The sequence below is a fragment of the Strongylocentrotus purpuratus genome, unplaced genomic scaffold (assembly GCF_000002235.5).
Source record: "Strongylocentrotus purpuratus isolate Spur 01 unplaced genomic scaffold, Spur_5.0 spur5_scaffold_4, whole genome shotgun sequence".
NCBI classification, from domain to species: domain Eukaryota; kingdom Metazoa; phylum Echinodermata; class Echinoidea; order Camarodonta; family Strongylocentrotidae; genus Strongylocentrotus; species Strongylocentrotus purpuratus.
The window spans coordinates 32965132-32978851 of record NW_022145610.1 but is presented as its reverse complement, the minus strand read 5'-3'; the positions used below and the strand labels follow the sequence as shown (position 1 = coordinate 32978851).

The following is a 13720-nucleotide window of genomic DNA, read 5'->3' as shown; positions in this document are numbered from 1 at the left end:
GGCACTAATGTCCTTTGGCAAGACATTAATCTACATTTGCCACACTCAGACCAGGTGTGGTAAATAGGTACCGAGTAGAAATATTCCTTGACATGCACTGTGCGCTGATAACAGGTGACGGAGCTAAAGCTAGGGTAATAATTTCCAGAGCACTTTGGAAGTGCATAGGGACGTGATAATGTGATATGTTCTATACAAGAAAGGAATGTTATTATTATTATCTTTATTTTCTCTAGATACAAATGGATCACCTTTTTATGACTGAAGTAATAAAGGAATCATCCATTAAAATGTGTACATTTGAGAAATATGATTTCTTTATCAAATCACCACTGGTGTTTGTTAGAGGGGTGGAAACATAAAATCAAAGCCATACTAAATAATAGTTTATTGTTATAAGTGTCTACTATTGATTTTGACTGCTACCTCAATAATAACAGCTACTTTGTAAAGAGAGACTTGAAAGCACTACCTTGTGATAAGTTTGACTTTACCTTGGGTAGTGGCTCCAGAGGAAGCAATTTCAACATTGGTAGTAACAGCCTGGACAGTTGTCTCTTCAGCTCCAGTAGTTGTCACTACATTCACGGCTGATGTTGATGTTGACTCTGGCATGGTCTGTGTGGTCTCAGCTGCAGTCCCTGTTGGACTTGAAGGTTCATTTGTTTGTGTTAGGATTTGTTGGCTAGTTTGACTCGGTGCGATACTTTCTGTCACGGATGCCTGATCAGGTGTGCTTTCTGCCAGACTTGTTGCATCTGAAAAGACAGTTTCGGTTGTCACTCTTGTTGTTTCAGGCAAAGACCTTGCTTCAGTTGTACCCATATTTAAAGTTGTAAGTTTAGAAGAAATGTCAGCTTGACTTGTAGCATCTAAACTGACAGCTTCTGTAGACACACTTGTTGTCTCTGGCAAAGTAGCTATTTCACTTGTGCTCATATCTGAAGAAATCCCAACTGTAGACTGCACTTGTATTGTTGAAGAATCAAATGTTGTTTCTAAATCCCCAGATATTGCATTGGTTGTTCCAGGAAGAGTTGTTGCTTCCTCTGTAAAAGAACCTGTCAGTTCATCTGAACTGCTTTCTTGACTTGCTTCAGTCGCAGGCACAGTACTTCCTGTAGTATCGGTAGTGCTTATATCTGATGTTGAGATAAGTGTTGTGTCAATTTGAACTGAGGTTTCTACAAATGTTGTGTCTGCATCTTCAGATATTACACTTGTTGCTACTGACAATGTTGTTGCTTCAACTGTGGATGTAAAATCTGTGGTTTCCTCACTACTTGTTCCCATCTGGCTGGTAAGAACCAATGTTGTAGCTTCATTTTCAGTCGTCTCTGAATCAGTCTGCATTGATAAAAGTTCACTTGTTCCCCCATTTCTGGTGGCTTCAAATATTGCACTAATAGAGACATTGGTAGATACAGACGATACTACTTGGGCTGTTGTCTCTGCAGTTGTTGAGTGACCCTCTGTAGTGTCTATTTGGACAGTGGTTTCAGCTGCCGTTATTTCAGAGACTGAACTGTCACTTGAGCTAGTTCTTTCTGTTGTATCAATACTTATGGTACTTTCAACATATGTTGTTGCTTCCTCGAAAGTTGTGGACTCTACAGTAGTTTCTGCCACACTTTGCTGGAGTTTTCTTCCTACACGATAAACCTCATCTGAACATTCTGGAATTAAGCAACAGAAAGGAGCAGAAATATTAAAGGCCAAAAGATTTGATAACTTTTCCAACGATATAATCAATACAATTGAATACATGAACAAAGAAACGTATTAAACAGAATATTTGTTTCTGGCTAACTTGTGATACATGTTAAAGGGATTTGGTAACTTTGTCTCAGATTCTGAGACAAAATCCTGGATTTAGCTCATGATGTAAAGTAATTGTAAACCTTAAGGTCAGTCAAGAACCCCTTAACTTTTATAAGCCGATCTCCTGTCTTATATAAATCAAGATATTAATGATTGGAAATCGAAATCAAATTTTGCGTTTTCATAATGGTTTTGAGTACAAAGATATCATATTTGCAGGTGCACAAATATTTATATATTTCCAGGCATGTTTACAGAGCATGGTACCATCACTATTTCATAAGAGGTTAGTCTATTTATCATTTGAAAGAAAACTGATGTTTGTTCAAACAGTTTGTTAATCGTCTTAACCTGTCACAATAAAATATCAAACTCAAACACGTCTTGCACTGTTAAACAGAATATTTTTGTTCAATTATGTCCCATGAATCAGAAATCTAACACTTTGCAGACCATGTGCATATATATTCCTTGACAAATTTGCAGAGCATGATTCACTTCTTTTCTTTGTTCATAAAACAATCATTGAAAAAGAGAATAACAAATTTACTTACTGTATGCAATCTAAAACTGCTTTAACTCAGCAGTCTTATTAGATAATGTTTCTTGGTTAATGTTATAATGCATTTTGTATGATTATCTGAGCTGTCTCTCAAGGATTTGCCACCAATTTTGCGCTATAAGCACTAAACTATTGACAAAATGACTTGTGGATTACCTTCCAATACGCCAAATAATTCTTAATGCATACCTTGAACAAGAGCAGTTATATTTTAAATTATTGCAGAACGAGTCCTCTTTTATAATCTGAAAATTCTGTAATCTGACAATTTGAAATTCAAAGTATGAGAATCACATTTTACCCCATAGAATCCTGCATGTAGAAATATACATGCACCGGGTCTGAGACATGTTGGGCTTAAGTCTATGGGAAATGCATGTTACACCATATAAAATGAAGAGATAGATTATCTAGTACAACTGTACTACCAACCTGTGCTAACTACAACATATACTGAAGTCTCCTTTCCTCTGCTATCTCTTGATATGATGATAATGTGATATAGAGAGCCCTCTTGTAAGCCGCCAAGGACAGTGTGACCTTTTCCGTTCGCTGTCGTCTTGAAGGTTATTACGTTGTCCTCCACATTTGTGCAGGACAGTTGGACATGGACTTGGGGCGGAAGAGAGTGCCATCTCACATCTATTGCAGTAGTGTTTAGGGCTTGTGCTGTGAGCCATAGACCGTCTGCAGATTTGAACCAAAATAAAATGATGAATTAAGTTATGCTTCACTTTGAACCATTGAACAATAAAAAAAATAATAATGAAACCAATCTGACCTTGCTTTATTGATATAAGCAAGATTTCATGTGCAGTTCCTACAGCTTTCCATTTCATTGGGATACAACAGAGAGATTACATGAATATTCATGTACTCTTCATGTAAGACTTGGAGATGAAAGCAATGTGTGTTTAATGTATCCAAAGGATTTTGTTAAAGCACTTATCAATACAATTACGAGCAAAATGAATTTGTTCATAATTATTATTATTATTATTTTTTTGTTGTAACTGATAAATTTCTGAAGTCTAATGTTGGCATATTTACAATACAAAACAAAAAAATATGCAACAAGTTTATAAAAATGTCTTTAACATAATAATACTTCAACAATTTTTGTTTGTTTAAGTAGATGAATTTGTTAATGAAAAAGGTAATGAATTACAAGTACCAACAGTGCACGAATATGAGTATGCTCTTCAGTATGAAGCAAATCAGAAATGTGTTTTTAACGGCCTAAAGGATATTGAGGAATCAAACTTCAAGCAACTTCACATTCTGAACCATTTTTAATTTTACTAGGTTCTAGAAAGACAAGCGAGCTTAAAGGCATCGTTTAACAATGTCAAATCTGAGATGCACGGCCCTACATGGTATCGGTGTATGTGATATGGTGTTATATTTCTGATTTGCTTCATTTAATATTGAATTTAATTTTCATTTAATTTTGATGTTTTTTCATGTTTAAATTTGTATTACCTGAATTTACAATCTATGACATCTAAGCTATGTCGGAATTGTGTATCATTATTGTTGTTTGTAGTTAATTATTTTCATGTATCAGGCACAAATGTTCATTTCTATTCCACCCTTTTCCTTCTTTTCTAAGCGCATTGGGACTTTTTTTGTGTTAGTGATATGCGCTATACAAATAACGTTCATTATTATTATTATATTGAAGCCCTAGAAATATTGAGCTTCAAAATGATCAAGTTTCAAGAAGTGCCTCAAAAACATAAAAATCTCTGAGTGACCAGTTTTCCCATACTCGTTTTCCCCAATATACTGTAGTATTATGAAAACCATTAGGAAAACGCAAAATTTGGTTTTGATTTCCATCATAAATATCTTGATAATCAGACAGGCGATCAGCTTGTATGGTCCTGGGGTTCCTGACTGACCTAAAGGTTTACAGTTATTATTGCAGCATGAGCTAAATCCAGGATTTTGTTTCAGAATCTGAGACAAAGTTACTGGATCCCTTTAATATAAAGCCTACATAAGTACATGCTCAGGAGGGGGGGGGGGGGGTCTGGACACTAAACAAAAGTAGAGCTAAAAAGGCTCGCCGTGGGTATCTGGACACTTAACAAACATGAAGACTTTTATTGCACCTTCTGCTCTAACCGAATATTCATCAAATAGCATGAACAATCATGAATGTTTGTCTCTTAGAATATTGTCTAACATAAGTCTAAGATTAAGAAGATTTAAGAAATATTGCTTGTAAACTTCTTCAAATTGCTGCTGTAAATCAACTGTCTGCATACACAACCTAGATCTGAACGATGCAGGGCCCTACTGGGCATAAACGCATCGGTTGAGAGAGGGTGCGGGGGTACTTAGAAGGCTCTATCAATGGCCTTCCTGAATGTGCTGGTTGATGTGGAGTTTATGATATTGTTCTTCAAATTGTTCCACTCAACAGGCGCGGATCCAGGATTTCTTAGGGGGGGGGGCCCAAATTTGAAATTATGCGAGCCAAATATTGGTACGTAATGGTGACCAACAGTGACGTAAGGGGGGGGGGTCGGTGCAGGGAGTGGCGAGTTTCCCCCTCCCTCCTCCGTGAAACGCGGAAGCTTTGACGTTTCATTAAATTATTGGAGAAAGGAGACGATTCGTTGTACCGTTCTCGAGAAATAATCCTCGTCGGAATTTAGTTTTTCCCTCCCGCGCGAGGCGCGGAAAATTTTACGATTTATTAAATTATTAGAGAAAGAAGATAATTCGTTGTAGAGTTCTCGACTCTTAATCCTCGTCTGAATTCAGGTTCCCCCCTCCCGCGCGAAGCGCGGAAGTTTTTAAGTTTCCTTAAATCATTAGAGAAAGAAGACGATTCGTTATACCGTTTTCGTAAATAATTCTCGTCTGAATTTAGTTTTTCCCCTCCCGCGCGAAGCGCGGAAAATTTTACGACTTATTAAATTGTTAGAGAAAGAAGACGATTCGTTGTACCGTTTTCGAAAATAATCCTCGTCTGAATTTAGATTCCCCCCCCCCCTCCCGCGCGAAGCGCAGAAGCTTTTACGTTTCATTAAATCATTAGAGAAACAAGACGATTCGTTGTACCGTTATCGACTCTTAATCCTTGTCTTAATTCAGCCCCCTCCCCCTCCAGTGCGAAGCGCGGAAGCTTTGACGTTTCATTAAACTACTAAAGAAAGATGACGATTCGTTGTACCGTTCTCGACTCTTAATCCTCGTCTGAATTCAGGTTCCCCCTCCCGCGCGAAGCGCGGAAGCTTTTAATTTCCATTAAATCATGAGAGAAAGAAGACGATTCGTTGTACCGTTCTCGAGAAATAATCCTCGTCGGAATTTAGTTCCACTTTCATCCCGCGCGAAGCGCGGAAGCTTTTTCGTTTCATTAAATCATTAAAGATTCGTATTACCGTTCTCGCCTCTGAATCCTCGTCTGAATTCAGGTTCCCCCTCCCGCGCGAAGCGCGGAAGCTTTTAATTGCCATTAAATCATGAGAGAAAGAAGACGATTCGTTGTACCGTTCTCGAGAAACAATCCTCATCGGAATTTAGTTCCCCTTTCATCCCGCGCAAAGCGCGGTAGCTTTTTCGTTTCATTAAATCATTAAAGATTCGTATTACCGTTCTCGCCTCTGAAACCTCGTCTGAATTCAGGTTCCCCCCCTCCCGCGCGAAGCGCGGAAGCTTTGACGTTTCATAAGATTATGAGAGAAAGAAGACGATTGGCTGTACCGTTCTCGATTCTTAATCCTTGTCTTAATTCAACCCCCCTCTCCCCTCCTGCGTGAAGCTTTGACGTTTCATTAAATTATTAGAGAAAGAAGACGATGCGTTGTACCGTTCTCTATACTCTTAATCCTTGTCTGAATTTCAAAGATGTTCTTTGTCTGCTCCTTTTTCTTCATACGTCCTCTTCCGATTTGGGGGAACGCCCCCCCCCCCCCCCTGGCTACGCGCCTGCGGTCAGACAAACACATTTTGATACCTTGTCCGACCCCGCAAGCTCAGGGGTTTAAGGCAATAAATTACGGTCAGATAAGCATTCAGGGGCCCGCCTTAGTGCCCCTGGTGGGGTCGAGGCGGCGGAGCCGGCCCCGGAAGCTCAGGGGTTTTAGGCGTTTAATTAAGGTCAGATGAGCATATTTTTTGTTATACCTTATAATTTTGTGACACTGACAGGTCACTTTTTGGCGTGGGGTCCAGGGGGTGGAGCCCCCAAAAATCAGGGGTTTTAGGCATTAAATTACCGTCAGATGAGCATCTAAGGGCCTCCCATAGGGCCCTAGGTGGAATCCAGGGGGCAGAGCCCCCGGAAGCTTAGGGGTTTTAGGCATTTAATCACGGTCAGCTGAGCATATTTTGATGCCTCATTATTTGTTAACACTGGCAGTTAACTATTCTTTCTTTCTTGCTCTCATTCTATTTTATTTCTCTTTAATACACTTTTTCAAAACAAGTGGGGAGGGGGGGGGAGCTCAGAGCTTTCGATCCCCACCGTACCTCGGGCCCTGACATGTAGAAATCTCAAGAATCATATTTCTTGCCCGGCTGTAAATTTAGGAATTTGTCATTTTCCAACAAACACATACAAACGTATAATTTACTAAAAAGTGAGGAAAAATCTCGGAAATTATGTAATTTCAGCATTATTTGTAATCCACCGTTGTGGAATTAGAAATGAAACCAAGCCCCCCCCCCCTATCAGTACGCCAGTATCTCCTCTTTTACTTTTTTCTTTCCCTTTCCTTCCTTCTCTCTTATTTTTTTGATTGGGGGGGGGGGGGGGGTCAACAGCCTGGGCAAGGCAAGGCCCTTTCGGTCCCCCGATCTCCTTCTTTCCCCTTTTCTTTTCTTCTTCCTCTTCTTTCTTTCCCTTTCTCTCCTCTTTCCTTTCCCTTCTTTTCCTTTCTTCTCTCTTTTTTTTTTTTTTTTTTTTTTGGGGGGGGGGCCAAGGCCCGCTCGGCCCCCCCCCCTGGATCCGCGCCTGCCACTCAATGATGGTAGATGGAAAGTATGAGTTCTTGTAATGCTCAGTTTGTGCTCTGATGGGGCTTAGCACTTGCTGTTGTTTGTCACTTGTCTGTCTACATGTATGTTATTTGCGGTATAACAGTTTTCAAATTGTTTTGCACGGATACATCGTTTTTATTTTATTGGTTGAGCAAAGTTTTGAATCAGATCCCTGACCATGCGGTGCCAGGTAAAAATGTCAGAGAAAAAAATGTCAGAGGTAAAAATGTCAGAGGAAAAAATGTCAGAGGTAAAAATGTCAGAGGTAAAAATGTCAGAGGTAAAAATGTCAGAGGTAAAAATGTCAGAGGAAAAAATATCAGAGGTAAAAATGTCAGAGGAAAAAATGTCAGAGGAAAAAATGTCAGAGGTAAAAATGTCAGAGGTAAAAATGTCAGAGGTAAAAATGTCAGAGGAAAAAATGTCAGAGGTAAAAATGTCAGAGGTACAAGCAAAACAAATGAGTGCCGTCATAATATCTCAGCACTTTTATCACTCAGAATGTCGAGACGTACAGCTACTGCATGGGCTAGTCTATTATATTCCTTTCTAAATGGATGTGTTGTATATCGTACATGTCCTGAGGATAATATAATGTGGAAAATAGATTTTGAAATTTATTTTTTTGTGGAAGCAATCAGAGAAGGTTAATCATCTAGCATAAACATGTAAGTATTGGTGTGTAGTGCAAGGTTTTGGAGTCATCAAAATGATAAAAAATTTGGCCCAGTCTTGGTAAAGTAACAAGCACTGTACACAGAAAGATATTGATATGGGACTACACAAACATATGGCATACAAATCGGGCAGGCATACAAAGATGTTACTTGTTATATCTGGGATATGAAGTCATTTGAAATAGATTTTCAGGGAATAACTTTTTTCTTTGATGTTCTATCACACTTGCATTGAACGCTCACAAATAATTTTTTTTACCTTTCCCCAGAACTCAACCTTCTCTTTAATTGATGTAACATGGGCGGCTTTCTGCTTTGTATCGGAGTAACAAAGCTGCTTATTGATTTTCTCCCAGACTATTTTATACCGCAATAGTAATCGACAATATTTTATTGCAACGCGCGCACTTCGGGAATGTGATGGTGCGGTTAGCATTGATAACATGGCTTTCTGCTTGTTTCAGAGTATCAAAATACCAAGCCCTCAAGAAAGTGGAATTGTCGGAAATATGCATTTATTGGAAATTACATATAATAGTAGACATTGCCACGCAGTTAAAATGTCCAACAATCTTCAAATATGAAGGAGAAGTAGGAGGGGGAAGGTTCATAGATATCTGATCCTATTTTGGGGGCTGTACTGACTTTTCTTTTTATTTAATGATTACACCATGGAGCGACAACTCAGCCTATAAAACATGGCCAAACTTCTCAATTTTAGAAATCTTTTTCCCCGAAGTTTGCTCAGTGTACCAGTACCATTTGCTTATACAAAAACATAATATACCAGTATATAAATATTGAATAAGGCAGACTAATGGGACATGGATGGTGTACTCCGAGTTTCACGCCTTGCAAGGGTAACCCGACACATGCTCCGCCGACGATTGCTCCGCCGACATTTACTCCGCAGAACGCGACAATTGCTCCGCGACATTTGCTCCGCGACATTTGCTCCGACGTCAAATGCTCCGCCGACAGTTGCTCCGCCGACAGTTGCTCCGCCGACAATTGCTCCGCCGACAGATGCTCCGCCGACAATTGCTCCGCCGACAATTGCTCCGCCGACAATTGCTCCGCCGTCAATTGCTCCGCAAAACGCGACAATTGCTCCGCCGACATTTGCTCCGCCGACATTTGCTCCGCCTGAAGCGACACTTGCTCCGCCGACATTTGCTCCGCCGACAATTGCTCCGCCGACAATTGCTCCGCCTGAAGCGACAATTGCTCCGCCGACATTTGCTCCGCCTGAAGCGACAATTGCTCCGCCGACATTTGCTCCGCCGACAATTGCTCCGCCGACAATTGCTCCACCTGAAGCGACAATTGCTCCGCCGACAATTGCTCAGCCTGAAGCGACAATTGCTCCGCCGACATTTGCTCCGACGACATTTGCTCCGCCCAAAAAGTGTCCCATAAACTACAAATGCTACTAGTACTACGACAAATGCTTCGCCGACAATATTTTCTTTACACCTATTTTTTTCGTTTCTTTTTTTCTTCTTCATTTTCTGAATGCATTTCTTGAAATAATGTAGATGAAATGAAATGAATGAATGTTGATGAAGTGGGAGGAAAAAGGAGTTACCTAAAAGTCATTTCGAATATACTGAAATAACTTTCCATCTATCACTGTACGTCCCATATAATGTATACTAAACACTCATTACATGTCGTGGGAAGTTTAAAAAAAAAAGTAGAGCAGCAAGCCACATTCCCCAATACGCGCATACCTCCTAGTTAATTTCAAGTAGCTCATCAATATGTAATACCTGAAATTACCTCGATCAATGCATCTTACTAGGACATTATACAATGTAATAGGTCATCATGGAAGTTTAGAAAATAAGTAAGGGGGATTTACCAAGTGTTGATCTTTTTAAGAGTTTTATAAAGAAACAAAAAGATATTGAATATTTCTCAGCGAAAAAAAAGGAACAAGCTTGTTTCGCATTTTAAGAAATGGCGATTTGACTTATGATACTCATGTTGATTTAACTTTTATTCCTGTGCCCCCTCACTCCCCTTTATGCACTGGAGTTCAAACTATGATTTATATGTGTACAGTGTATTTTTTTTTACTATAATGTTTTTTTTTATAACTTTCTTGTCCTTTCATTATTGTTAGTTGTTCTTATACATATTGTTTTTTTTTGTTTGTCTAATTATTACCAATGACTTGTAAATATGTAATTTTTATATGATTGAAAATTTAATAAACACACAAATATAAAAAAAAAAGTTTAGAAAATAAGGGCACTTATATACGTAAGGAAGAGAACCCATTCCGACGGGAAAATGAGATGGCAGCCTTTCTGCTTATTCACATTTATTCAAATCATTTTGTTGCAGTTTGATGTTAGTTCTTCATGATAAGCCAATTGCTCTTCTTCCGGTGGCTTCGTGAGTCCCTTAAATTATTTAGTGAAAACAAAGTACTCGAATGAAACGGAGTGTTTTGCACACTAACATATATATATTAAAGCTACATACACTTAACTAAAGGAAAGAAACCTTTAGAAAATGGACTGGATATTATTGAAAATATTATTCTAAACAAGAATGTACTACATGATTGTATTACTTTACGTTTCAATTTCACGAGAGAAATAGAACTCGAGAGGGGGAGCAGAGAAGAAGTGATGGAAATGAAAGAAGACTAATAGCACGAGAGGAAAGAAAAGAGCAAAGAAGACAAGAAAACGGTGTAAACAGGAAAAGGATGAGCATGGGAGAGAGAGAAAGAGAGAGAGAGAGAGAGAGATAGCCTTGAGCTTTGGATCAGCTAATGAGTAATACATGAAACAGATTTTGAGCGGAGTAATTATCTTTCGCCGGAGAACTTGCGTAAGGAGCTATAATTTTATTTTTTATTTTTTTAAATCAAACATTATGGGGAATAGCAAAAAACGGTTGTCTTTTTTGCTCTTTTCTTTCCTCTCATGTTATTAGTCTTCTTTCATTGAGGTAATTTCAGGTCTTACATATTGATGAGCTGTTTGAAATTAACTAGGAGGTATGCGCGTATTGGGGAATGTGGCTTGCTGCTCTACTTTAAAAAAAAAACTTCCCATGACATGTAATGAGTGTTTAGTGTACATTATGTGGGACGTACAGTGATAGATGGAAAGTTATTTCAGTATATTCGAAATGACTTTTAGGCAACTGCTTTTTCCTCCCACATTATCAACATTCATTCATTTCATTTCATTTACATAATGTCATGAAATGCATTCAAAAAAAGAAGAAAAAAAGAAAGAAACAAAAACAACCCGTGAAAAAAAAAAATTGTCGGCGAAGCATTTGTCGTAGTACTAGTAGCATTTGTATTTAATGGGACACTTTTTGGACGGAGCAAATGTCGTCGGAGCAAATGTCACCGGAGCAAGTGTCGCTTCATGCGGAGCAAATGTCGTCGGAGCAATTGTCGGCGGAGCAAATGTCACCGGAGCAATTGTCGCTTCAGGCGGAGCAATTGTCGGCGGAGCAATTGTCGACGGAGCAATTGTCGGCGGAGCAATTGTCGGCGGAGCAAATGTCGGCGGAGCAAGTGTCGCTTCAGGCGGAGCAAATGTCGGCGGAGCAAATGTCGGCGGAGCAATTGTCGCGTTTTGCGGAGCAATTGACGGCGGAGCAATTGTCGGCGGAGCAATTGTCGGAGGAGCAATTGTCGGCGGAGCATCTGTCGGCGGAGCAATTGTCGGCGGAGCAACTGTCGGCGGAGCAACTGTCGGCGGAGCACCTGTCGGCGGAGCATTTGACGTCGGAGCAAATGTCGCGGAGCAAATGTCGCGGAGCAATTGTCGCGTTTTGCGGAGTAAATGTCGGCGGAGCAATCGTCGGCGGAGCATGTGTCATGGAACCCTTGCAAGCGGTCATCAGACAACTGATAGCATTCTTCAAAGTACATGATTCCTCTACAACCAGGGCTCAAATTAATTTTTTGTCCACGGGGGCTGTTCCCCCCAAAAAAGAGCCCCCGTGAGCCTTCTCACGGGGGCTCTTTTAGTACTGACGGGGGCTCTCTGTTATACAAATATCCATTGAATTGGTACCTATGATACTCCTCAATTATTTGCTATTTCATCATTATCATTTCAATCAGCATTTTCCCTCTTACAAATTTACAAGCTACATAGCTGTTACTGGCCTGTGTATATAATATATACGCATACAACACTGATCTTTATGATGTCTTTAACGTGACATATCTTCTTCTCCCCTTGCAAACGAGAAAGAAAACAAGGTCATTAAAAGGGATTAAGCGACAAATAATGATTGTGATTCAAATTGATGCGAATATTTGTTTGAATAAGCACTGCTATTCACCCGAATCTTCTTTGTAAAAACATCTTTTACAAATCTCAGCCATGCTTACTGAGTTGAGACGTTCCATTCAATGTAAAATACTCATTACAGAATACACTTCTCCTAATCTGAAAGTAATCTTACAACACAGTGGCAGATTTGCATGGCTTAGATTTGTAAAAGTCGTTTTTACAAAGAAGATTCTGGTGAAAAGCATTGTTTATTCAAAAAAATCCTTGCATCAATTTGAATCACAATGATTATTTGTCGCATGATCCTTTTATTAAATAAGTTTTTTTTTTTTTTAATGATTACACCATGGAGCGACAACTCAGCCTATAAAACATGGTCAAACTTCTTGATTTTAGAAATCTTTTTCCCCAGAAGTTTGCTCAGTGTACCAGTACCATTTGCTTATACAAAAACATAATATACCGGTATATAAATATTGAATAAGGCAGACTAATGGGACATGGATGGTGTACTCCGACTTTCACGCATTGCCAGCGGTCATCAGACAACTGATAGCATTCTTCAAAGTACAAGATTCCTCTACAAAGACTACAACCTTGGTATACGCTCAAAATAAGACTTAACTAATACAATACAATAAGACAGCGGTGAAATAACGACTGCAGAATATCCCTCGCTGTTCTTTTTCGATAAGCCTGATATATAAGCCGGGTGTAAACATAACAAACTTGTCATATGCTTTTGTTTTTATTTTATACCTCTAACATTTTTACCTCTGACATTTTTTCCTCTGACATTTTTACCTCTGACATTTTTTCCTCTGACATTTTTACCTCTGACATTTTTACCTCTGACATTTTTACCTCTGACATTTTTACCTCTGACATTTTTACCTCTGACATTTTTTCCTCTGACATTTTTACCTCTGACATTTTTACCTCTGACATTTTACCTCTGACATTTTTACCTCTGACATTTTAAACTCTGACATTTTTACCTCTGACATTTTTTCTTCTGACATTTTTACCTCTGACATTTTAAACTCTGACATTTTTAAGAGGACATATATATATATAGAGGAAGAGGGAGAGGGAGAGGAGGAAGAGGAAGAGGAGGAAGAGGAAGAGGAAGAGGAGGAAGAGGAAGAAGAGGAAGAAGAAGAGGAAGAAGAGGAGGAGGAGGAGGAGGAGGAGGAGGAGGAGGAGGAGGAGGAGGACACAGGTCTGGGTATACTATTCATAGATAGATTATATCTACAAATAAAGCTCTTTGTTGTTCAGTTCAATGTCCACAGGTTGAAGTTCTGTGCTTACTTTACGTAATTTCAAACATTTGAGTGGACACATGCTTCAAATTCAAAGAGACTTGTAAGTAATTCCAT

At 39.2% G+C, this 13720-nt stretch overlaps 1 protein-coding gene across 1 annotated transcript in view; it reads right to left on the bottom strand.

Moving 5' to 3' along the window:
- LOC100888627 overlaps positions 1-13720 on the bottom strand; it is a 201883-nt gene that overhangs the window by 176762 nt on the left and 11401 nt on the right. The window contains exons 2-3 of the mRNA XM_030997330.1: positions 2816-3070; positions 495-1676 (exon numbers count right to left, since the gene is read on the bottom strand). Of these exons, the coding sequence (XP_030853190.1) occupies positions 495-1676; positions 2816-3070 (1437 nt within the window). The remainder of the gene's footprint in view (positions 1-494; positions 1677-2815; positions 3071-13720) is intronic.